This window comes from Notothenia coriiceps, unplaced genomic scaffold, assembly GCF_000735185.1.
Source record: "Notothenia coriiceps isolate Sejong01 unplaced genomic scaffold, NC01 NC01_scaffold00037244, whole genome shotgun sequence".
NCBI lineage: Eukaryota > Metazoa > Chordata > Actinopteri > Perciformes > Nototheniidae > Notothenia > Notothenia coriiceps.
In genome coordinates this window covers 7,270,067-7,294,576 of record NW_011369945.1, presented here as the reverse complement: position 1 = coordinate 7,294,576, position 24,510 = coordinate 7,270,067, and the positions used below count along the sequence as shown (strand labels likewise).

Here is a 24,510-nt window from a genome sequence, read left to right as displayed (position 1 = left end):
TAGCTAAGAAGTAAACTCATTTCAAGTTTAAAAATAAAAATGCATGACAAAATCATTGTTATTGCTAAAAAGTACAGAGAAAAGCCTATTAAAGTTCTGAGAGCTATATGTGTCATCTTCAAATGTTTGATCGATTAATTGGCGTCATTACAAACACATTTGAAGACGTTCCAAAGATATCACAAATGTAAGGCTGAATTATGCCCATTAAAGGTAGGGTAGGTAAGAATGGAGAAACTACCAGCTCGAGTGCGCTAGAATTTGAAAGTAGGCGGCCGAAAGAAAATCTGCCCTTCCTTCAGACTTCCTTACAGAGCCCCTCCTCCAACACACACGAACGCGCACATTACCAATGAGTGCACGAGATAAGTTTTTGCACGAGATGGAAGGCTGATAGGCAGGTAGGCCATCCAGTTACCTTAGCCGGGCCGCGTCTATCGTTATTCCAACCCAGTTTAGATTTAACCACGCCCACTTCCGCATTACGCAAGGATCGACGAAGCTCTACGTAGACACGGCACACCCGCGAAATCTGAATCTGACAAGGAATCTGACAAGCAAAATACCGTCCTTATAGACGCTGCATAATATCATAGACTGTATACATAATATACAATATCTTTGTCAATATGACTGACGACCACACTTATGCAGTGCTGAGGTAATGTTAATTCATCATTTAATATTAATTCCTGATGGATATAAGAGGGATACATTAGCAAACATCTGATATATAGCCTATATATAATGTTTCGTTTTTTTGTTTGTCATGTAACATTTTAACGTTTATTTAATATTTTATAGACATTTATAATATGTTATAAATGTCTATTTTAACATTAATATATATATATGTTTATAAATGAATAAATGTGTGTAGGCCTATATATATATAAAATAGTATCATTAAATAATGCTAATACTTACACCAGCTGAGATGATAAAACACCAGTAAACATCTGTGTGTATAAATGAATAAATACATGTGTGAGTAAATATAAGTGTGTGTTTATATATATATATGTTTATAAATGAATAAATGTGTGTAGGCCTATATATATATATATAAAATAGTATAGTCTATGACGCTAAGGCTAACGTTCATTGCGAATGCGGAAGTGGGCGTGGTCAAATCTAAACTGGGTGGNCCCCCTCTCTTTGAGTCTCTCTCCTGCTCTCTTTGTCTTTCTATATGACCGTGCTGTATTGAACAGGATACTCAGTCAAACTGGTTTATCTGTATGGGAAGGTCATATAGAAAGACAAAGAGAGCAGGAGAGAGACTCAAAGAGAGGGGGTATTGTTCTGGAAATAGCTTCAGGGCTTCTGCGTATGACGTATATGTGTGTGCGTGTGTCTATTTGATGAGGGTCTGCATTTGTGTGAGCAATTTGTCTGTCCATTGGTGTAAAAAGAAACAAAAAATGAGTGTTGTGCTATCAACACTAACATATCCCTATCTGTGTTTGTAATGTGTGTGTGTCTGTGTGTGTGTGTGTGTGTGTTTAATGGGTGTGCCTAGGTGATGCAGGCTAGCGGGGGCGGGACTTAGCTCCTGCTTCAGGTGTGTCTTTGTGATAGAGCCACAAGGCATTGAGAGGCAAACAGTAAAGACATAAACACACAGATCTAGGTCGACTGACAGGTAAATAAAACGGCGGTCGAATTCAGAAAGAGAGAGAGAAGGAAGTGGGAGCAACAGATGAGAGAAAATGGAGAGAATGAAAAATCGATTCATACCTTCCTCCTGAAGATTTCCAGGAAGATTAGGGATTGCTACCTGTCTGGACTTGCAGAGGGAAAGGTAACTTGTGTGTCCAATTCTTTTTTCAGTCTTTCTGAGCTTGGGCTGATTTAATTGGAAAGATAGAATTGCAATTGTAGATTTGTTTAGAAGCAAGCAGCGATAGCAGGTGGAAAAACAGGTTTGATACACAGATTAATGAGTGCAGTAGGATCCTTTCTGAATGAAAGGAGCGCCGGCTTGGAGTTTTGACCTTCCACCAAGTCAAGCCAAGGCAATTTGAAATAGGCTAATAGGGGGCGAACAAGCGCTTATTACAGCTAATTCGACTTAAGTCAAACATAAAAGATGGTCCTTCTGCTTTCTGCATGAATATGTTTTTTCTTGGCTCATTCTGTGACGGACTTTGCATGAAAGAAAGCGTACATGTCTGCCTTTGCTACAAAGATATAAATAAAACTGGTCAGGTCATGACTTTTCCTCTTTATGAGCGGAATACTTATCAGTCAGAAGGTTTTATAACATGTTATGCTTTGGGTGTAGTTTCCAAGTTGTTGCACATGTGTTTTTGTAGATCAAAACTGTTGACTAATGACGACGTACGAACAGCTGGAAAATTTTGCCAGACAACCAGTATGACTTCACTGTGTCTTGCTCATGCATTTTCTATGATGGAAAAAGTCACCGATGCGAACGCGTCACTGCCAGACGATGTGTAAAGTGATCGATGGATTTCTAAAATGCATCGGCCAATTTGATGTAAACAAAAGGCTCAGCCACACCCACCTCCGACAACAACAACAACACAAGACCCTTATTCTGAAGTGTGTTGACAGTTCTCTTAGCATAAGAACTAACACAAGACAACAACTACATCTAAATAACTTGGAATATATGAATGAGTAAAACATGACTGTATCATCTGAGAAACACAAAAGCTGATTTCTGGAACTCCGAAACACTAGTAGAAATGCTTATAATTCATGCACACTCAAAACATTACACACTGTTTTTCTAAGAAGTCGCAGGCAAAAAAGGTGAAGGAACCTTTGGTTATCTAAACAAAATGTTGTGTTGTAATAGCCAGTCATGTGCTTTGTTTAATGTATTAAGTAAAAGATAAACAACATAAGGAAAATTTGTAATAATTACCATATTTGTCTCTGAAATGTAGAGAAGAAGAGGTATAAAGTTGTATATGAATACTCTGTAAAAAATACTTTAAACTGTACTTAACTATACAGACCTCAACTAAAGATATTCATTATCACTGGGTTTTAAAGATATATTCACCATATTTCGCTAATAATGTCAGCAAAAGCAGGTTTTTTTGTCTCTGGATTGTCTCTTTGGCTGTTTTGACATTATTGAAATGTCTCTGCAGTGCTACTGTATTTCTCACACTTCTTCTTACTATTAAAGTGCTATGAGTCATCGGCCGCCTGCGACATGACTTAGGCTGCATCTACACGGAGACGAAAACGAAAACTAACCGAATTCGATATCAAAAAAGTCTTCCGTCCACACGGTATCGGCTCAAGAAACGTGTCCGTCCACACGAGACCGCTCGACCCGCTGGAGACGCTGTAGTACATATGCTGGGCCTGTAAGTGGCGCCACAAAATACACCAAAAGCAGTGAAGAAGACCCCCCTCCCCCCCCCCCCGAGCATGGTTGCCATGGTTGCCTGGTTGGCCTTCTGTTTATTCTCCCCGGTGAATTTAGCAACATGTAGTTCATGTAGTTCTCCATGTCCACTTGTTGCTGATGGTTGTGGTAGAGGAGCTGTAGGTTTTGCACTAACNGGTGGGCCTCGAAAAAATGTAAGACTTAAAAGTGGGCCCTGAGTTGGAAAAGGTTGGGAACCACTGTGGTAGAGGAACTGTAGGTTTTGCACTAACATCTGTAGCATGGTCAGCAGCAGTAGCTACTGACCATGCTACAGCAGTGAGCAGCAGAGGTGGGGAGAGGCGGGGCTATGGCTTCATCGTTATCAAGAAATGATCGTATAGGACGTACACACGGAGCCGTTAGGCCCCGTAGAGCGTTTNGGGGGTGAGCAGGAGAGATGGGGAGAGGCGGGGCTATGGCTTCATCGTTATCAAGAAATGATCGTATAGGACGTACACACGGAGCCGTTAGGCCCCGCAGAGCGTTTCGTCCGCAGATCTACCCACCTTGGGAGCCGTTACCGTTTGAGGGCTCCGTTTCCGCAGTTCCGTTAGAGAACAGTAGCAGATACAACCCGTTTCGTGTCCGTGTGGACGGGGCCTTAGGCCTCAGGATCCAAGAACTGCACGTGTCACTGTCAACATAGTTGTTAAGACCGGGCACTAATACTGCCAAGACAAATTCTTAATAATTGTACCTGTCCAGAGGCCTTTGAAGTATTTTTTTAGGCTGCACAAAGGCTTCATATTAAGCTTCACTGAATCATGTATGAATGATTGTTATTAATTAGCATCCATTTGACTTATAATTGCGTAATCTATGGAGTTTTCTGGTCTCTGTGGGATTGATACCTGATGGCTATCACCATCAACAAGGCAAACTAAATTGGAAGATAATCTAGATATATTTTTTTATTGAATTCATAATTTAAACTCTGATTAACCATAATGTTAGCTTCTTTATTTAACCAAGGTTCAATATAATGTTCAATATAATATCTGAAATTATGTGAAAGTTGTTGTGGCTTATAAATGCTTTACATGTGTGGGATTTGTTAGACTTTATAATTAAAATCTGAATCTTTGCATATTGTGCATACAGAGCCAATACAGTCCTGTAACACAATATGTGTTCTCTTTTGCGCCCAAAATGTAAACAGAAAGTCATATTTTGGGACTGTGGAAGCTTAGCATTATTCAGCTTCTTCAAAATTAACATAAGTGATGCACATGTGTCCACCTGCTAAATTATTTTCTTCAAAACTTTTCAACATTTCTTGTGATATACTAACATACATTTGTAGTTTCTGCATCATTGTACCATGTAAATCATAAATTATGCAGTATATGGGTCAGAATTAAGTAAGTGAGTAAGCCGACCAACCACAGCCTCAGGCTATACACTTAATGATTATATGATGTGTTGCTTTACTGCTGATTTGCTTGTTTGGAATCAAACCTTTTCCTAATATAACAAATAAGTTAAGCTCGTGTTTTGTTTGGTTTTCTAGGCAGATCCCTCACCAATGAAGACCACCTGGTACTGTCCTCTGGATCTGGTAAGGCCAGTATGTGTTGTGCATGTAACATGTTCAACATAAGGTGCCTGTGAGCCAGTACAAGTATAAATAGGGTAACTGTGTCAGGGACTTTCCTCCAGGCTAAAACAGGATCATTAGAGCTCCATGTAGTGTGTTAGAAATTAGTTCAAAGCAGCTTGATTTTAGGCTCTTTTTTCTACATGGATATTGTGTGTCATGTAGAACGGATTATACTTTTCAAGGTGTAAATCTGTTTAGTTCAGTAAAAGGACATGATTATATTTAGTATGTAGAATCAGTAGCCTACCAGGAGAAGAAACCATCTAGATTTTGACCCACACAATGAAATTCCTCACAATTCCAGTATCCTTATCCACTGTTAATTGATACACTCTTTGCCACACAACAACACTGCTTTAATCTGGTTTCACTGCTCTACAGTCCACTGTGGTTGAGGAAGAGGAAGATGGAGTGATATACACAGTGGTGGTGAAACAGCAGCATGGCACCCCCAACAGTGTGACGGTGAGTCATGTGTAACTGAATTGAGGCAAGGGGTTAAATAAGTATCATATTTGTTGTAACACTAAACTTACTTTATTATTTCTCCTCCTCCAGTCAGCGGTGTCTCGCTCCCAGTGTGTGAAAGCAGGGACAGAAGAGAAGCTGGTGCTCCACCTCCTTCACTCCTTTGCTATGGGAGACTCCTCCTTCATCACAATCTTCCTCTCCACCTATCGATCCTTTTCCTGCACAGGCAGAGTGCTGGACATCCTCACTGACAGGTAGGGGACAAAAATGTCATCTCAACGCCATGTTGTTTTGCTCTGGTAAAATAATATAGGTTTCTGGGAGTTTTTTAAATGACAAGGAAAAATAACTTTCCGGATTGCGCGTCAGCGATCACTCGGTTCTACGCATGCGCAATGGCCAATCTGAATTTTACGTTACGTTTTTAGCCAGCAGTTTAACACCATGTGTCTTTGTATTCCTTTAAAGACGAATTCATTGTATTGTTATGGTTATAACGGTCTTAAAGGGAAATGTCCTCAACCAACCTCTCGTAAAACCAACTAAAATGTTGTTGACATTGTCTTATTTTTATGGGAAAACCAGAGGTGCATAGCAGGTTAGAGGCTACAAGTGCACACGCCACCAACCTGACAGTAGTGTTGAACGAAACCGAGCACGCAGTCGGCACGATCGATAAGCGCACAGACGGTAGACGTGGTCATAGATTTTGGGTTCAACCCTTTTTTTCCATGCCCAGCAGGAGTTCAGTTAAAGCATTTTGGTTGTGAATTAACTCTGTTTACTTTTCTCTTGCTAAACTGGGAACATTACAAAATTACAGTCTTCAGCCATGCTAGCAACTCTCTGATTTGAGACAGTGTTAACACGCTAAAAAAGGGTAGCCTAATGACAATGCTAACAATTTTATCAGGTATAGTGTTTTAATATACCATCTTAACTAAGTGTAATTTAGCTTGTAAATTAGCACCAAACATGTCTTAAATATTTGTTGCTTGTTCACAAGACTAGTCGATATCCATGCTAGCTGCTCTGTGAGGCTCTATGATTAAAGCTACCATGCTAACATGCTCGCTGTGACAATGCAAACAAAGTTTTAACATGTTCAAATGCTAAGATTTGCTAATGACCATTATTGAAAATGCTTTCTCAGTGTAAATGGCCACTTTATTGTGGCGCTAGAAGATAAATCAGTCCAATATATATTCTGGAAACCATGCACGTCTGCACAAGATATTGTTTCAATCCATGTTGTAGAAGTTGAGATATTTCACTAAATACATGAAAACTCGACACGCTAATTATGAGAAAATCATCAAAGTCCTTTTTGATGCATCATATGAGCACTGGGCTTGCTTGTTCTAAGTTTCATGTCAGTTCATGAAGTAGTTTACAGGGCTGCCAACACTCACGCATTGAGCGTGAGAGTCACGCAATTAACCCATATCTCACGCACTCACGCCACACATGCCTTTCCTCACGCTAAGTTTTCGTCCAAAATAAATGTAGCCTATATAAATATAAAAATAAAGTGAAGGAACAGCAAACCGAGCGGTCTACGAAATGAGACGGTCTTCTGGCTTAGTAAAGTTGGAACGATATTGGGAGATTCTGATTTCACGGATCAATAACTCATGAACAAAACGTTGTTCAGACACAAATGACGTCTCCTAAGTATCGTGGTGAGGTTGACAACGAACTGCAATCACATTTTGATCAAAAAAAGCCAATACGCGCCGTCCTCCGAGCTGGACACATTAGGCTTGTTTGAGACGCGTTGCGGCTCGCCTCGAAAGTAGACGAGAATAGCCGATCGCAGCCGGGGGAGGTCTCAAAAAGCTCGCCTGAAGTCGGACAGCTCCGAGTCGCCTTCTTCTTCTTCTTCTCTCGGTTTTTTGGCGGATTGTAAACAACTTTAAGGTGCATACCGCCACCTCCGGAGTCGGCTTGACTCGGTTTGCATTTATAAAGAATGCACACATGTGTTTAATCGTTAATGTCAGATATGTACTAAGTAAATACATTTGTTCCTGCTCAAGATTAGATTCAACTTTATTGTTATTGCATAGTTTACAGGTAGCCTACTGAGACAACGAAATGCAGTTTAACTTCTAACCAGGAGTGCAACAAGCAGTAAAGTGAAAAGTAATGTGCACAATCTACAGAATAAAATATAGAATGAATTGAATGATGAATAAACAGTGAGGGGTATGAATATACACCGCAGCCTGCTATATAATATGCTAAGATATATAAAGTATGAAAACGTTAAGCAGTGCAAGTATAGTATAACATATATAGATATTAATTTCATGATGATAAACATTGTGGGAACAATTATGAAAAATGTTAATGGACGGGGCGACGTAAAACTGACACAAAACAACAACAAACTTTGCCGAGCTTATTTGGAGAGTTTCATCACCAGCACGTGGTAAAAACCACCAATGAGCGCTCAGCTCGAGATACCAGCGAGTCGTTTCCCATCGAGCATTTCTCTTCCGCAGCCCGTGGAGAGGAACTGCGCCGCCTCGCTCTCAAGGCTGCGGGCGTCTTTGTCCCGCGAGATTTCAACGTCTCATGTGAGCGAGCCTCCAGAGCAAGTCGGTTATGGCTAGAAAGGATCCGTCTTGTGTAAATATGACGTAACGTTCTCGTTGTAACTCTCGTTGGAGCGGCTCGGAAACAAACCTACAGCAGTAACATGCAACATACACATTAATGCAGCAGCAATATTAATAGAGAAACATCAGACATAATAGTGAAACACTGAAAGGGAACATTGTATTGCACCAGGAGCTATCTTGGGACTTTTACTGCGACAACGTTGATTTGCCTGTGAATAAAAAATAAACCATAGTGTTGGTGATCTACAGTGTTGTCATTCTTCTTTGAACAGCAAGACCCTACCACCCTATTTCAACAATCACACTTCCTGTCATTGACATAATTAATAGATAGTTTAGCTTCTCACCATCATTTGCTGTGGCCCACTGATGTTAACGATCGTAACTGAAAGGCTGCCTGGCAAACGTAAACATTCAGCCACGTGACATTGCAAACTCTCGCGAGAGTTTTACACAAGACGGATCCTTTCCAGCCATAACCCTCACCCTGGGCCTGTTGCTGACTGAGGAGCCTGAATTTGACTGCCTTGTTAGAAACTCACGCTACTTTGTTTTGTCTGACCTTTGTGAATAAGTTGGGAGGTGGAGGAGTTAGGTAAGTCTGGGGTACCCTGTACATTTCTCATCACTTAGGTAACTAATGTTTAGACACACTAGGTTAGCGGATTGTTGCCACCCCTGTATTCTGTTTTGTCCAGTTCTGAGTAGTTTAGTTAGGGAGGGTTTTTGTTTGAGCTTTGGTTTCAGAGGATATANGAGATTATTCCCGCTAATCTTGTATAAAACATTAATAGGTTCTTAAATATTAAGATCCCCTGAGACACAGTGTCGTGAAAAGAAGAAAAAAAAGTACCCGCCGGCGGAGACCTTGGGGCTTAACAGGTTAAATTGACAAACATCATATGTGTAATTCGTGGCACAATTCAAACGGGATCGAAAGATAATCTTTCTCTCTCCATTGACTTCAATACATAATTTTTCCGAAATAAGGTCCCATGGAGCTCCCCCGGAAGGGGAGGGACTTCGCCACTCTATACAGTGGTGGGGCTCAAGTCAGTATTTGCAATGTAATTACATACACGCTCCCCTTGACAGTGAAACGCCACGCGTGAGGTTTAGATTATTTCCCTGTCTCAATCCAAATTGAACTGTAGGAAATAAAAAAGCACATTTGTCTTGTCCTAAATAAAAAGGACGACCTGGAGCCAATCCTGCAATTTCCCCACAGGTGAAAGAGTTGACATGCTGAAAACCCACCCCCTGCAGGGGGGTCTGGGGGAATCCTGCCCCAGGAGATTTTTTGAAATACTAACATAAAATACACATTCTGGTACTCTCTTGAGAAGAAAAATAAATAAATCTATTACTACACGACATATTTAAACAAATGAATGCCATTTTTGTTTTTTGTTACTTTGTTCTGAAACCTGAACCTGCTGCTCCTCACTGAAGAGGGAATAGGCTGTGTGAATTACACACACCTATCAATCATCAAACCGTGGGGTCTTATTTCATTACGTGTTGATTTCTATCAACACGTTATGTTGTATCGATGTATATAGAGATGTACTACCGCAAAAGCAGAGCCCTAGAGAGATATCTGCGCAAAAGTATTCTCCTTCGGGACTTCCTGCAACAACACACCACGCCGTTATCGTGATTCTGATTGGCCAGAAGACCTTATCAAAGATGTTATATTGAGAAGACGATCACTACGTGACAAAAGTTTTCAAAACCGTTTCTAGTCTTCGGTATTTCCAGACAAGTGGCTACTGAAATCAATCTTACTAACTGCCGTCTGTGCAATTTACTCCGCGCGATTTTACAGACTTTATTTTGCTTACTTTAACATCATTTTTCATGGTGGGGCTAAGCCATTTATTGGTATGGCTGTAGCCTACCCCAGCCATACCCTGGCGCCGCCACTGCCACTGAGCCACAACCTCCCCCCCTTTTCTAGCGCTAAACATGTCAACATGTTGAGTAGTATCAGAAACAATGCGCGCCGTGTGGAGTAATATGCTGTGTGTTTACATTAGCAAGCATGCTAACACTCAGAGCTAACCATGGAGCTAACGCTGTAGGCTACTGGAGAGAATATGTAACGTAATGTCCTTGTGGTAAACCCTGCAAGAGAGAAAGGTTTGAGCTCCACACTGTTTCAGAAATAAAGCTTGGAGTGGTTAGGAGCATTAGCATAACATGGCATTTAATCACTGCAGCGTTTAGCTGAGAAATCTCTCTCAGCAGTAGCAGGGGAAAGCTGCGTGACGCTACAAAGGGGCGTCAACATACAGCATATCACAGTAAACGTTGCTAAAATATTTTGGGTAGCCTTCATAAGCTCACCTGTTGAAGGATTGTCTTATGTGACTCCTCTCAGTTTCCCCAGGTGGGTTCTCCAATCTGTTAGTGAAGCAGAAAGAGAAAATGAGGAAACATAACAATTATTCAACTTCAAATTTGCGCATCTGCTATGTCATAAATAATGCTTTGTGATACATTTATTTATGGCTTAGTTGCTTTTTCTCCAAGGCATTATCATGATGTTTACAGGTAACACTGCCAGGAGTCAAATCTCTCCTGTGTGTTGCGTCTTCAGAAAAACTTTCCAAACAGCTGTTTCATGCAAAGGCCTCCATTATTTAACATAGACTTTATGACAGAACAAGCTTTCACTAGCGTTTTGCTGAATTATCTTGCAGTTTTTTAAACTGGCACATGGTGCTTCCTCAACTGTGGAAGTGTCTCTAAATTAAATTAAACAATGAATCTAGCTAATGCTGTTTAAATTGGAGCTTGACAAATAGCAAGGCTAAACTAACATCTGTTTATTTTGTGCAAATTGGAAATTAGACGTACAGTGGATTGATCACCCAGTTGGCAGACTCTAATGTAACCATTTATCTGTGCTATTAAGCAGTGTGACTACAAAGACGGCAATGTCTGTTGGTTGGTCGACCACTCAATCAATACACCAAAAAATAGAAATATCTTTAATACCAGGGCTGCCAACATTTGAGTTCAGCTTGGAGTGAGATCTTTTTTTTGGTGAACCGAAAAAAGAAACGTTCATGTGTATAGTGTTACAAATGTATTGAACATGCACAAACTAGGGTTTCCCATTAATGTACCGGGCGCTACAGTGGAATAAGCACATACACAGTGTACCTGCGACTCTTACAATGAAGGCTCGATAATCAGCTCACAGCATATAAAATGGCATATAGGTGTAAGCAGAGGTAAAGTGCTATTTTATAAGTGGGGGGGGGGGTCCTCACCTCCTCTAGGGGGTCCGGGGGCCTGCTCCCCCGGGAAGATTTTTTTTATTTAAATATTGAAGTTAAATGCATCAACCTGGTGCACTTGGAGAGCCAAATAAATTTATGGTAAACAGATTTTCTTTTTCTTTATGGATATTTTACAAATCACTCACCCTTTAAACTGTATTCTTGTTTTACTGTCATATAGTATTTTATAACTGTTTTTCATTTATTCTCATAAATGGTGACCAAAACGTTTGAGACCCACTGAGATAAGACTAAAGTTAACTATCTAAACAGAGAGTCCCTTACCTCACTGAGCTGTAGTTATCTCTCAGTCTGACAGGACAGAGCTCTCCCTTTCCTTGTTTTAGAAACAGCTTTTAATATCCGTTAAGCTAACCAGATGCTAACAAAAACAATGCAAATAGTGACTTTGGTAGAAATATACTNGTTACATTACATGTCATTTGTTAGACGCTTGAATCCAAAGCGACTTACATGACACTTCACCCAAATTGCTCCTGTGGGGATTGCCCACAGTACTGAATGTATGTAAGTCGCTTTGGATTCAAGCGTCTAACAAATGACATGTAATGTAACAGTGCTTATTATTTACACTATTACTGGTCAAACATCACCTTCACTATGGACTATGTGACTGTTGCCAGCATCCATAGTATATAAAGAACAGCGATCTACTTATTTATGAGCGACTAAAAGGCCCTAGGCCTACTACAGCCGTATCCTATTGATTGATAGATTATATGTATTATATATACAACAACTTTACTCTAAGCCTCCTGCAGACATCCTGCTGAATACACAGACACACAGCTGCGACTGTATACGGAGACGATAGGTTTGGACGTGTCATGTGTGCCGGAGAATATAGGTTGGGACGTGTCACATGTGCCGGAGACCATAGGTTGGGGCCTATGGTTGGGTCGTGTTACGTCAGCCGGATGTTGCCAATGACGTTATAAGAGCGAAAATTCTGGATCTGCTTGTTACCACCCCCCCTTTTTTTTTTTTTAGATGTGGGTACGGAGGAAAAGAGAGAGGGTTTTGTTTTCTGACACTTTGTGAGTTCCCTGACACACCGGGGACACATATTTATGTATAAAATACATCAAAATGTGCATTTTGCATAATAGGTCCCCTTTAAATATAAGTGTGGAGCTACCGATGCCAAATATACATCTTCTAAAAACTAAAGCTATGATGAAAGAAGTTACTCCTTATTGTTTCATTATCTTTTTTTAATTACACATTTAAATAAAACAAGTGAACATCAGCAGAAGACACCAACACTAAAGCTAGCAACAAGAAATGCAAACTCTCTACCAGCTCTTTACTCTGAGTTTCAACATAGACTGTAAGAACCAACACAATCTTTATCTTACAACATATCCACTAAATTATAGACTTATCTCTAAGCTGCTTTTCTACTTTAAACCCCTTGAGAATGTGATTTATTGGCAACCTCAATATCAATATATTCAATCAATTCCAATCTGCAACAGCTTGTTTTTCTGCTTCTGGCAATCAGAATTTAAAACAGATTATTTTTCTTCAAGGATACTCTCGGATTGATTTTAAAATGTTTCTTTCCTTTGCTGATGATCTGATTTATCGACGCAGTGTTCTAAGGAACCTTTTTGTTTTCAGAACTCTGAACTGTCTGGAGGTCAAGGCTTAAAAACAAAAAACGATCATGTTTCTGATGTTGACCTATACATTTTAGAATTGCATTCCCTAAATCCCTCAAAATCATTTCTTCATTCCTCCAGAGCGGTGTGTACGGTGTTCAGCACGTGGCTCTCTGAGTATCCTGAAGACTTTAAGAGTTTGGGGGAGCCGTCTCACCTGCTGCGCCTCGCTCCCCTTTTCCCCCAGGACTCCTCGTCTGCAGCCGAACTCCGTGATCGCCTCCTCAGGATCGCAGAGGATCTCAGCGAGAAAGCCCTGCTCCCTGACTCCCATAGAGGTCCGTAAATAAACTGGGACTTACATGACACCAGTTAAAACTAGAGGAGGTTTTCATGTAGAAATGTGCTTGTCTGCTCAGTGTAAATCCCAGGCTGCAAAATACAACAAATTACAACATGGGCTGGTTGTGGCTTTCTTTCTTAAAGAAAAGAGAAAAAATTGCTTAACAAAATCCAACACTTTGCTTAAGTTTTCTGGACACTAATCTGCTTTGAAAGCCAAGGGTGGCCATGCTTGCAATAATTGCTGTATTCTTTGTTTATTGCTAATTAGAAATGGTACGCCTGCTAACATAGCCAAATGCCGAACATGGTTAGCATTATACATGCTAAACATCAGCATGTTAGCATTATTATTTTGTTCAAAGCACTGCTCAGCCTTAGTACAGGTTCAAATACACTAACCAGGGTTCTTACGGTCATTAAAAACCTGGAAAAGTCATGGAAATTCAAAATGCTAATTCCAGGCCCTGGAAAAGTTATATTTTTCCCAAAGTTTTGGAAAAGTCATGGAAATGTAACTAAAGCTGCATCAAATATAATTTATATTTTATCTAATCGCCGAAATAGTAACACTATAATGATAAGAAATTATCGTATATATCGTATAGCAATGAAACGTAAAAAGGTATTTAACTGTCGAGGTATTTTGCTGGTGAGAGATGTTAATTGCTTTAGCGTGTAGAAGCTAGTAAGCCAACTATTGGATTTGTTTTAGATAGGCACAACATGTTTCATAATGCAGACCTTATTTTCCTGTTCCATGTTAAAATAAGCCACTTTCAGTGCTGCCGCTGAGAAAGAGTAATTTCTTGATCATTGAAAATTAGGTAAAGGTCATGGAGAAGTCATTGAAAATCATTGGTGAAAAAGTGTATGAACCCTGATTAACTCTTAATCTTGTTTTCTCATCCTGAAATCTCGAGGTCATGAGTGAAGTAGCTCATTATCTCTCAATAACAAACACATTTTCTCATTTAAATGTCATATTTATCCTCTGGTGTTCCTGAGATAACTAAGCTGCTATCNGTGTGCCTTGGCAGTCTCAGATCCTCATTATAAGACTTAGGTACATTTTCTCTTTGCTTGATATATAATTTGAATGAATATGTGTAGTTTCATACAGTCTGATTTCTTCCGTCATAACTTGCTCTTTTGCTATATCCTGGTTAGTGTTATGATGACCTTTTGATCATCTGATATGGATACATTTAAATTGTTCCTCCTGTATTTCCTCTCCATCTATTGTCAATTACTTGCCGATCTTGCTTTTAACACCAGCAACTGCAGTTGTTTAGAAAACACAGAATTAAAGTAGAGGAACATGAGCCGCCTTGGCCGCAAACACAAACAAGAAATTGTGCCACCCACATAAACCCAAACTCTGTCAGCAGGAAATCTAAGCAGAAAGACCTCACAGTATGGGTCACATGGATTGATGTGATTTTTGGTAAACAGGCTGGTATTTATTGATCTATGCTGTCTCTTAACAGGAGCTGTTTGTCCGTCTTGTCCCGTACCACTGCCTCGGCTCCCTGTGGTCTCAGAGGGACAAGAAGGGCAGGGAAGGCGTTTGTTGGTCTGTCCGGGCCACCATACGACAGTTCAACAAGCTGGCCAATGCGGTTTTAGCATCCTGCCTTTGGCCCACAAATCTGCGCAGCCAACAGAGAGCCCGGCTGCTGGAGAAATGGATCAGCGTGGCAGAGGTCAGTGTGAAAAAAAGAGAAGGTCACAGCTTAGAAAATGCAGGATTTTATGCCATTTGTACAGGCTAGAATTAAAAAAAGAAATGTTGCTGGTCTTTAAATGAAATTGTTAGCAGTATGTCAGTCGGGGTTGCAAGTCTTTCAAAATCCTCAACTGTGCATTTTTACTTCACTAAACCCCCTTTAATCCCCAAAACATAATCCTGTTTTCAGCTCCGACTATGCACACACTATTACAAGTTCACAGTCAGCTTGGTTACTTCTCTGACTGTATTTTCACTTTAATATCTGCGAGCAAAACACATTATTAAGAACACATGTATGGTCGTCTTCTGGACAGAGCGCCAGCAAACAACAAACTATTTGACCGCAGCTTGTGGTACTTCTTTGCTGAGGACAACAAGAAAGATTCTAAAAAATCAGCAACTTTGTTAGACTCGAAGTAGACTTGCAGTTTCTAGTACACCTTGGAAATCAGGAAATAAACCAGGAAATAAAATAGCAAAATATCCTCAGCATGACCAGTTGTTAGTTCATACAAGAAAAAGAGTCCAAACAATGTGATGTATGACCTTTAGGCAAAAAGTAAAGCTTTAAAGTCTGCATACAAATTGCAGTATAGTAGAAGATTAATGTGGATTAGCTGGGTTCGGTCACAGCTTTGTGGATATTGTGCACAACAATCAGTTTATTTAAAAATATTAAAGAGATTTATTCCTCTCCACGCATTTTTGCCTTTGAATAAAATACTGCTTCTCTCCAGTATTCCTGTAGGAAACTGCATTTGTCATCACATACACACACTCGCACACACTCCAACATCCTCTTTGGCAAAGCGAGGTATCAATGGTTTGCTGCCAAAGTGCCGTCCTAAGCACGCCGCAGGGTTCTTTTGGGACAAAACCTCTTTAGCACTATGCATTATTCAGCTCCTCAGGCTGACACAGTAACTCAATACCAGCCAGAGCCACACCACAGGTGTTCTCAGTTACAGTGAGTGTGTGTAAGTGTGGGCATGCAAATGAGTGCGTTCATCTGTGTGTGCTTTCAACAGGAGTGCCGAGCCAGGAAGAACTTCTCCTCGCTGTATGCCATCGTGTCGGCCCTGCAGAGTAATCCCATCCACCGGCTGAGGAAGACTTGGCAGGAAACTGACAGGTGTGCAGCTGAACAACACAACGTTTTGTTGTTAAGGACATTACTGATTTAATGATTCATTTTATAAATGGATTATTAGATACAGAAACTAAAATCTATAGATCACATGTTCAGGTGCACACACTTATTTGCAACATGTTTTCAATATATTAGAAGACAAAGACAGCATGAGACATCAAGATAAAAACTAAACAAAAAATACATATTATATAATATTATTTTTTAACTTAATATAGTGTAGAGCAAAATGATCTATAAAAAACTGATCTATTTGTCTATTGATTAAAATACAAACCAACCTTTTTACAACAACAATCCCAATATAATCTTCTTTCATTTGAGCCTTGCTATTTCTACAGATTTATATGAAAGAAAATCATTACTTATCATTTTTGTTTTTCGACTGACGAATGTATTTTTCACTATGTTCTGACAAATACAGGACAATTATAAATGAATCAAGAAAAGAATCCTCAGATTAATCAATAGTCAAAACTGTTGTTGGTTTTCAGCCCTGCTATTGTGTGGTGCTTGAAAATATTCAAAAGTAGCTTATAGTAAATCATTAAAGCTGACCCTCGTCTTTCTGTGATGTACTGTACGTGATGTAGTTATTTTTGGATGCCAAGAACGTGTTATGTCTTTGATCATGTGTTAAAAATACATTTAAAAAAAAGCTACCTTACATATAAAGTATTATATTAACTGTGAATGTGTTGTTTATTTAGGACCTGGAAGGCAGTTTCTTCAGCTTAAAACAGCAATGCAGGATGTGTCCCTACAGACATTGAATTTGTTCTACACCAAGTCAACCTTGTAAATAACTCTGAAGTGAACCATATAAAGACGAAGTGGTATAAAATTGTCGGAGATATTGCCTCTTCAGCAGTGTTGTCTCCTCAACATAAACCAAATGTACTTTCAGTCATGGCATCGTCCCAGAATCAGTTTCTGTTTTCAAGAATTACATTTTGATAATGCAGACTATTTAAACTCAGTTTCTGCTAAATGTCTTTATTGCATTTATAAATTTGACATATGAATAATAACGGAAATCCTATTAAATTCAATGTTTTGGTCATTTGACAGGGAGGCAGTGAGGAGGTACGAGGAGCTGTCAGAAATCTTCTCAGAAAAGGACAACTACTCACAAAGCAGAGAACTCCTCAAGGAGGTACGTGTCTGCCACGCCAAAAACAGAGTCACAAAGGAAATGTTATATACTGTAATTTGATATTTTATTTATGGCATGCAGCGGCTCGTTTCTAGCCGAGTCAGGACGCTTTAAAGCGAAAGGTTTGATTATGTGTTTTATGGATGTCTTGTCAATTGACTGCTTGTGTGTTGGTTAAAACGTACTGGTTGCTTAAAGCTGAAGAAGCAGTTTGGGTATCAGATTTCGACAACTGTTTTCTGATGTCTTGGTTTTGTTTGAGGCCTGTTGTCACTAGGATCTGTGTTGCTCTTGGCAGCTGCCTTCAAAAATACTTTCCCCCCTTACTAGAAACACTTGAAGTTTAAACCTGTGTGTACGATGTTTAGTCCTACATCATTAATGTATTATACAGAAAGAAGGACACTCTTTACTGTACGCAGATCTTTACTTTGGACTGTATTATTCAGCTATCAATCGTAATACAACATAATCACAGTGTACAACCTGATTTTAGAAAATGACTGTTTATTGTATGAGCTAATCTGCGTGGAAAACAGGAAAAAGAAAGCTGTGTGATGCTGTACTTAGAGTTGTGAGCTAAATAATAATGTAAACAATGGTAGAACTAACACACCATTGTTAAGAAGGTATAATGTTTAGTAAGTTAATTATCTTAATTTAGTGTGTAAGCTCGGTTTGCTCACAAATGTTAATGGGAATGTCATTCGTTTTGCAGTGTGTGATCATAAACCATTATATTGGACAAATGTGGCTTTATAATGGTGCTAGAGTAAAAGTCAGGCGGTCACCAACATCAACAGGATAATTCCTCTTGGAACCATGAATATCTGTACAAAATGTCATCTGAACCCATCGAGCAACAGTCAAGATACAGTATGTCAAGTGGTGAACATACAAAGCACTTCTGACATGCTTTGCCTAGAGTCTAACGGTTAGCATGGCTAAAAGCAACACACATGCTTACTGCAAGCACACAATGCTCTGAAAAACCATGTGACTCCTCTGCACTTACATCTCACATCCTGCTGACACACATCCCATAATCTAAACAGCAGTATGAGACATTTATTAATGTGTCTGTCAAGAGCCACTACTGGACCACATTTGTTAAATCGGCACAATCTGAATCCAAGCATTCTCCTCGGCTGAAAACAACACTCAGAAGAGATATACGACTGCTTTAAAAGACCAGGAACCAAACCAGTCTAATCTGGTTGAGTAGAAATGCCCTTATTCTGTCAACACTTCCATTTCAGTGCGAGACACCCATCTGAAGACGTATATTATATTTAGTTTGCACTGTGTCAGAGAGTTGGGGAAGTTGACAGGATTAGTTGTGTTTTGATCTGCTGTGATGGTGCAATGCGGGCATCAATGCTTTCGCATTAGTTGTGATTTTACTCATCATACCCCCAAAGGAATTCATCCAAACATATGCTTTCATTTTGAAAGCTTCACTACAAGCTTTGATGCCAGAGAACACCATCGCCGTCTGTTGCCCTTTTGATTTTCCTCAGCACAGCAACTTGCTTCCCTTTTATCTCTCAGCTTGTCTAAAAATGACTTCCACAAGCAGACAGAGTGAGATGAGTGATTCAGACTAATGAAAGACTTACTAAACGTTTAGGGAAAGAAATAATACACAACACTGTCATTGAAGAATTTTATGAAATAATATAACTATAAAGCATTATTAAGATTGATCCTACAGCAGGACTAGATTGTGGTATTTTTATTGTAATGGTTTATTTATTTCTGATCGCATATATGCTTTGACTTTGTGGCGAGGCTGTTCTCTCAACAATTGATTCCATGGTCAAGATTGAACTTGAAATCTTTCCTTGTTTTTGTGTTTCAGGAGGGCACATCCAAGTTCGCCAACATTGACAACAAGATCAACAACAAACTAGTTAATCGGGTAGGTAGAGTGGAAAGAAAGACTTGTGTGAAATGATGGAGGTTTCGCTTTTAAGGAGACAGTGTTGTTTGTGGAAGGTCACATGGTTGACCATTAAGAAATGAACTCTCTAACAATCTGCTAAAAGCCAAAGAGTGTTGATGCGAAGGCCAGCAGCACCCAGGTGTATATGGCTGAAATGTTTCTAATAAGTGTCTTTAAACACTTTGCTCAGTTTAACATTTGTAAATCATTCTCAGTGTCGTGTCAGATCACCAAGACATATCAGAAATAAGAAATGACCTCAACCTTTGTCGTTGAGGTAAAGCATCAGATCTTAAAGCCCAATAAAAAAGAAACTTTCTTCACTAACTTTACAGCCCACGCCTAGTGTGCATACTAATTGTTTTAGCCTGAAGGGTTATACACCACCACAGGCCTTTATGGGAGACCTTGGGACATTTATGAATGATGTAAGACCCCTGCAAAAGTGTCATTAGTATTGTGAAAGTTAGGGGACAAAATGTGATACAATATCTTTTGAAAAGTGTTCTGTGTTTAAAATTGCAAGGAGATGTAGTTGAAGGGCCTGTCATGGATATTCAATATAGGTTTGGTACGTCACACGCATGAAAGACATTATTGTTAAAAACATGAATAGTTTTTAAAATCACAGTTTTTCTAAAAAGAGTACATTCAGTCATTGATACTGATGTCACTTCTGTTAAGAGGGGGGTGTTTGAGAGGTTTGATGGAGGGCATGCAGCGGTGGACTGGAACAGAGGGCTGTCGTGTGTGATGTGCTGAATCCTGAGCCATTGTTTGAAAAATAGCTACAGGCCGCCGCTTTGTAATGTTTCGTTGGGCGGGCTCGTGACAAAGTGAATAGAAACCTCTGGGGAACTGATGAAACACTTGCCTTTTTTCTTTTTTTTTACAGTCTAATGCCCAGGGCACAGTGCCCTACCTGGGCATCTTCCTCACTGACCTCACCATGCTGGACACTGCGGTCAAAGACAGGCTGGATGTAAGTTGCTCCTATCTCTACCAAAGGGAAAGTTGGTCATAAAGTTGCTCAGTATTTTACAATTATCAAACTGAGCTAACACATCCTGTCACTCCCTTCACAGAACGGCTACATCAACTTTGACAAAAGGAGAAGGGTGAGTGATGCAATCGGTGTGAGAGATAAAAGGTTGAGCTGATGCTCTTGACTAATGCTCTGTTTCTGTGAAATCATTAAAAAGTCACGTGACCCTGTGAAAAAAAGAAGAGATCATTTTTTAGATAAAGCGTAATATATTGAAAAGAGGTAAAATAATATTGGAGGGAGAGTGGAAAGGGCCTTGTGGTGCAGAACAAATAAATAAAACTAGCACTGTAATACCAGGTCAGCCAACATAGGTCATTTTGTTTTATTATGTAACCTTTAGGTGATTCTTTGTTAACAGGAGTTTGAGGTTTTGGCTCAAATCCGTCTCCTGCAGTCTTCCTGCAAAAACTGTGTGTTCACCAGTGATGAGGCCTTCACTCAGTGGTATCAGAGCGTCCCTACACTAACAGAGGAGCAGAGGTACATATATATATATATATACATGTATATTCTGTATAAAGAAAATTCATTTGTATGACGTGTTACAAATATTTGATCTTGTTGATATTGTAATTCAGTTACAGGCTGTCCAGTGAAATTGAAGCCCCTGGCGAGCCCAGCCCCCGTGGCCTTACTCCCACAGTCATCATCACACAGTGCCGAGAGTAAGCTATACGGACTGCTCTCACACACATAAAACAGATAGATTACCAATACACCACACATACATTTGTTTTGCTTTTGATCCCTTTTTCTGGCCTTTTTCTGATTCATTTAAAAAATAAGATTGATTAATCACTGATAATAAAAGCACTACTTTTCAACCCTAATTTGAATGTTCTTTCTCGTGTCTTTCAGCCTGAGTAACTCTCGGAGCAGCCTGACGGGTGACAGTGACAGCCTCTTTGACTTTCCCTCCCCTGTCAATCATCTGCTCTCAAAACTCACAAAGGTAATACAGTTTGATTTGTGCTTAAAGGCCAATTTGTATTAGCTTGTTTCACAGACATATTCAGAAACGACTCTTTTATTTTGCCTAAATCTGCTAAAAAGCTTTGTACTGAACTTGCAAGTTATACAAGAAAAACTGTTTTTCTGATTGCAGCATATGAGATCTCCGTCTGTGTCCTGTCTGGATGTTGACACGTCGTCAACCATTGAATCCACCCCTGCCACGTTGACCCCAACCACTCCCACAAAATCACACCGCCGATCAGTCTCCTGCGGCAACAACCCCACGTACAACATCCAAGGGTCGGGGCCTGACATGCAAATCATCAGGATACGGATGGACCTGCACGATGGAAACTTATACCGAAGCATACTGGTACTTTTTCAAGCTATTTTATTAACAGCTGTAATGAGAAAAGCTCTGGTCCCGAATTATCTGCGACATGCTGCACTTACGGCCTTTCTTCTTATTTGCGAGGATCCCGTAATGATAGTCATCAGGATCAGATCCTTGGTTTCAATGGAGCCAGGATATCATTAGTGCAAATCAAGCTGTCCCAGTGTCATTGTTATCCTCCTCTCTCCCCTCAGGTCACCAGCAATGACAAGACACCCACCGTCATCAGCTCTGCCTTAGAGAAGCACAATCAGGACCCCAAACAGACGTCCAGATATGAGCTGATCCAACTTCTGCCTGAAGGAAAAGGTATAGACACACGTGACTCCAGTGCAACAAAAAAAAAGAATTCCTTAATTCATCCCGCAACAGGGATATTGATATTATTACCACAGCAGAAGTATTATAAGTATAAGAGAATAAAGTAAAGAGAATAGACTTGCATATTAAGAAAATAACAAAGTAGGCAAAAGTTATTCATAATAAAAAACACAATAAGTAAAAAACTAAAAGCACCATGGTCAACAAAAACTAAGGAGCAGTATTTTTATGTTTTAAAAGGGACGATACGAAATGAAAGAGGTATCTGGTACTGTGGTAGGTGGTCTACTTATAAAAATTGACGAAAACTGAGATCATCTTGTTAATTGTATTTCTACTTCTGCTATCTATAACTTTGGTTAACTTTAGGTTTTTGTTGCGCAGCTGCAGCTTTGGAGAAGCTTTATCGAACCCTGTCGTATGTATTCATTTATTTCTCTCTCTTCTTCTCTGAACACAGAGCTGATCATCCCTGCTACAGGAAATGTCTTCTATGCCATGACATCATCTAGTGTTGACTTCCTTTTGAGGAGGAAAGGCGGGAACACTCCTCTGGGCTCATCGCCGCTCAGCACCGAGTCAAGCGCCACGTTTCCTCGAATCAAAGCCAAGGGGAGGAGACTGGTCCGGACACTCTTTTGACATCGGACTTTCCTCAACCCGACCTTGTCCACAGTGACGGGGTTTTCTCCTCACAAACAGTAAATGTGGCCTTTCACACATGCCTTTCCCTCATGCTCCTCCATAGCTTTTTCTACCAAAACACCAAGACCAGGACCACGTCTGAATCTGCTGCTGAAGAACTGTCCGTTTCCTCTTCTCCACACAGTATGCATAACTTTACACCAAGAGAAAGAGCAATGGAAGCCTTTATCCGAGTGCTTTTGGTGCTGGCTCTAGAGTCCCAGTCAGGGACACTTGATGCATATTTTTCATTCCATCTCAATGAATAAGATCTGTTTTAATTGCTTCTATCCGCAATCCGGAAATCCCCTTGTCGTTGCGTACCTCAGTTGTGAGCGAAGCTTCGAAATGTAAAAAGAGGATTTAATGGATCAGAACGTCTGTAAACACCTGAGATGCTGATGAAGGATTAAGGAGAGAGTGTTTATTCGGGAAGAAGCATGAGGAAATCTAAATATACAGAGCCTGTCAGACGAGTTCTTGGTGAAGAGCACACATGAGGAGAGCCCAAAGACATAGTGAGAGTGCACCATTGTAGAAAAAACACTGGAGCTTGACAAATGAGACCTATATATGTTTTGTACATATTTATATATTTTGTACGTCTGAAAGATGTCCACATCGTGTTTACACCGGCGAGGAGCTTCAGGTCCATGTGTCCGAATTGTCTAAAAGAAAAAATGCATCAAATACCTGCAAGATTTTAAATTTAATTAATCAATCAAAAATAATTTATTTTTTATTTGAAATGAGCTGCTTGTTTTGACTGACCTAAAAATAATGATTGACTACAGCTATGCAACACGTTTTGTCCTGCAGAACACAGAACGTTCCTTCATGGTGATTCTCACAGCTGTTATCAACCCTGTTTCAGCAGCAGCTGTTGGGTGAAGCCCCTGAATGCCACCTGTCCACAGCAGACACACACAGTTAGAGATTTGCTGGTGAAACAATGTCAGCTAAAGAGAAAGATATCTTTTCTCAAGAGTTGTTTTAGACAAAACTACCCCTTAAAGGAGAGTGATAAGCACTTGTGTTATCAGTCTGACGGTAATACAACTCCAGATAAACACTTCCTCTTCAGCTTGTTGCATAATTAGGCAGCTGTTTGGCAACTTTATAAGCTGTCGTAGCTTGTTTAAAAAAAATCTTCTGACCTCTAGTGGCCAAAACATTGATTGTTGCAGCTTTAAAAAACAACCTCGCAGCACTTTTAAAGCTTGTGGCTGTGCTTCAGTTCCTCACTGCTGTACCAAAACCATGAGGAAGGCACTAAGGAAAATCTGATCTACCTTCATAGGTTTTACAGCTCTTACATCAACAGAGCATAATGTAATTCATGCACATTCGTACCCAGCTCTGCAGCTACTGTTTACATACAGTACAAAGCCTCATGTTATAAATGAACCTGTTACCTTCCGTGTAGGTTTGAAACACGTGTGACCTCTGGCTGTATCTGCTCAGTGCTTGTGAGGCCTCCTTACAGGCTGAGGCTTGAGCATAGCGGACCAGGGAGAGGATTCTGAGTAATAATGGATGACGTGCACTAGCATGATACTATGCTACTGATTGTTTTAGTGCCTTTCTCCACAGGATGCTCATCTTTCCCGTGTTTAGAATGTATACAGTGTACGTGAGGGAATCGCAGTCACCTCAGTGCTGTGCAGTTTCACATCAAAGCTATTTATGCACTACATGCAGGATGTCTTATTTTTGTGGTAATAAATTTACTTTTCTATGAATTTCAATGCTTCTG

General features: G+C 40.0%; 1 protein-coding gene across 1 annotated transcript; it reads left to right on the top strand.

Annotated features, from left to right (window-relative positions):
• Nucleotides 1–1,511: 1,511 nt before the first annotated feature.
• On the top strand, nt 1,512–24,502 carry rgl2 (ral guanine nucleotide dissociation stimulator-like 2). The gene is made up of 18 exons (XM_010794207.1): nt 1,512–1,804; nt 4,926–4,973; nt 5,397–5,480; nt 5,574–5,741; nt 13,048–13,366; nt 13,642–13,646; nt 14,861–15,076; nt 16,131–16,234; nt 17,324–17,408; nt 19,270–19,329; nt 20,249–20,335; nt 20,439–20,471; nt 20,760–20,881; nt 20,980–21,066; nt 21,260–21,353; nt 21,507–21,728; nt 21,944–22,058; nt 22,531–24,502. The coding sequence occupies exons 1-18, from the start codon at nt 1,703–1,705 to the stop codon at nt 22,710–22,712; spliced, it is 2,133 nt and encodes a 710-aa protein (XP_010792509.1). The 5' UTR covers nt 1,512–1,702; the 3' UTR covers nt 22,713–24,502.
• Nucleotides 24,503–24,510: the final 8 nt, after the last annotated feature.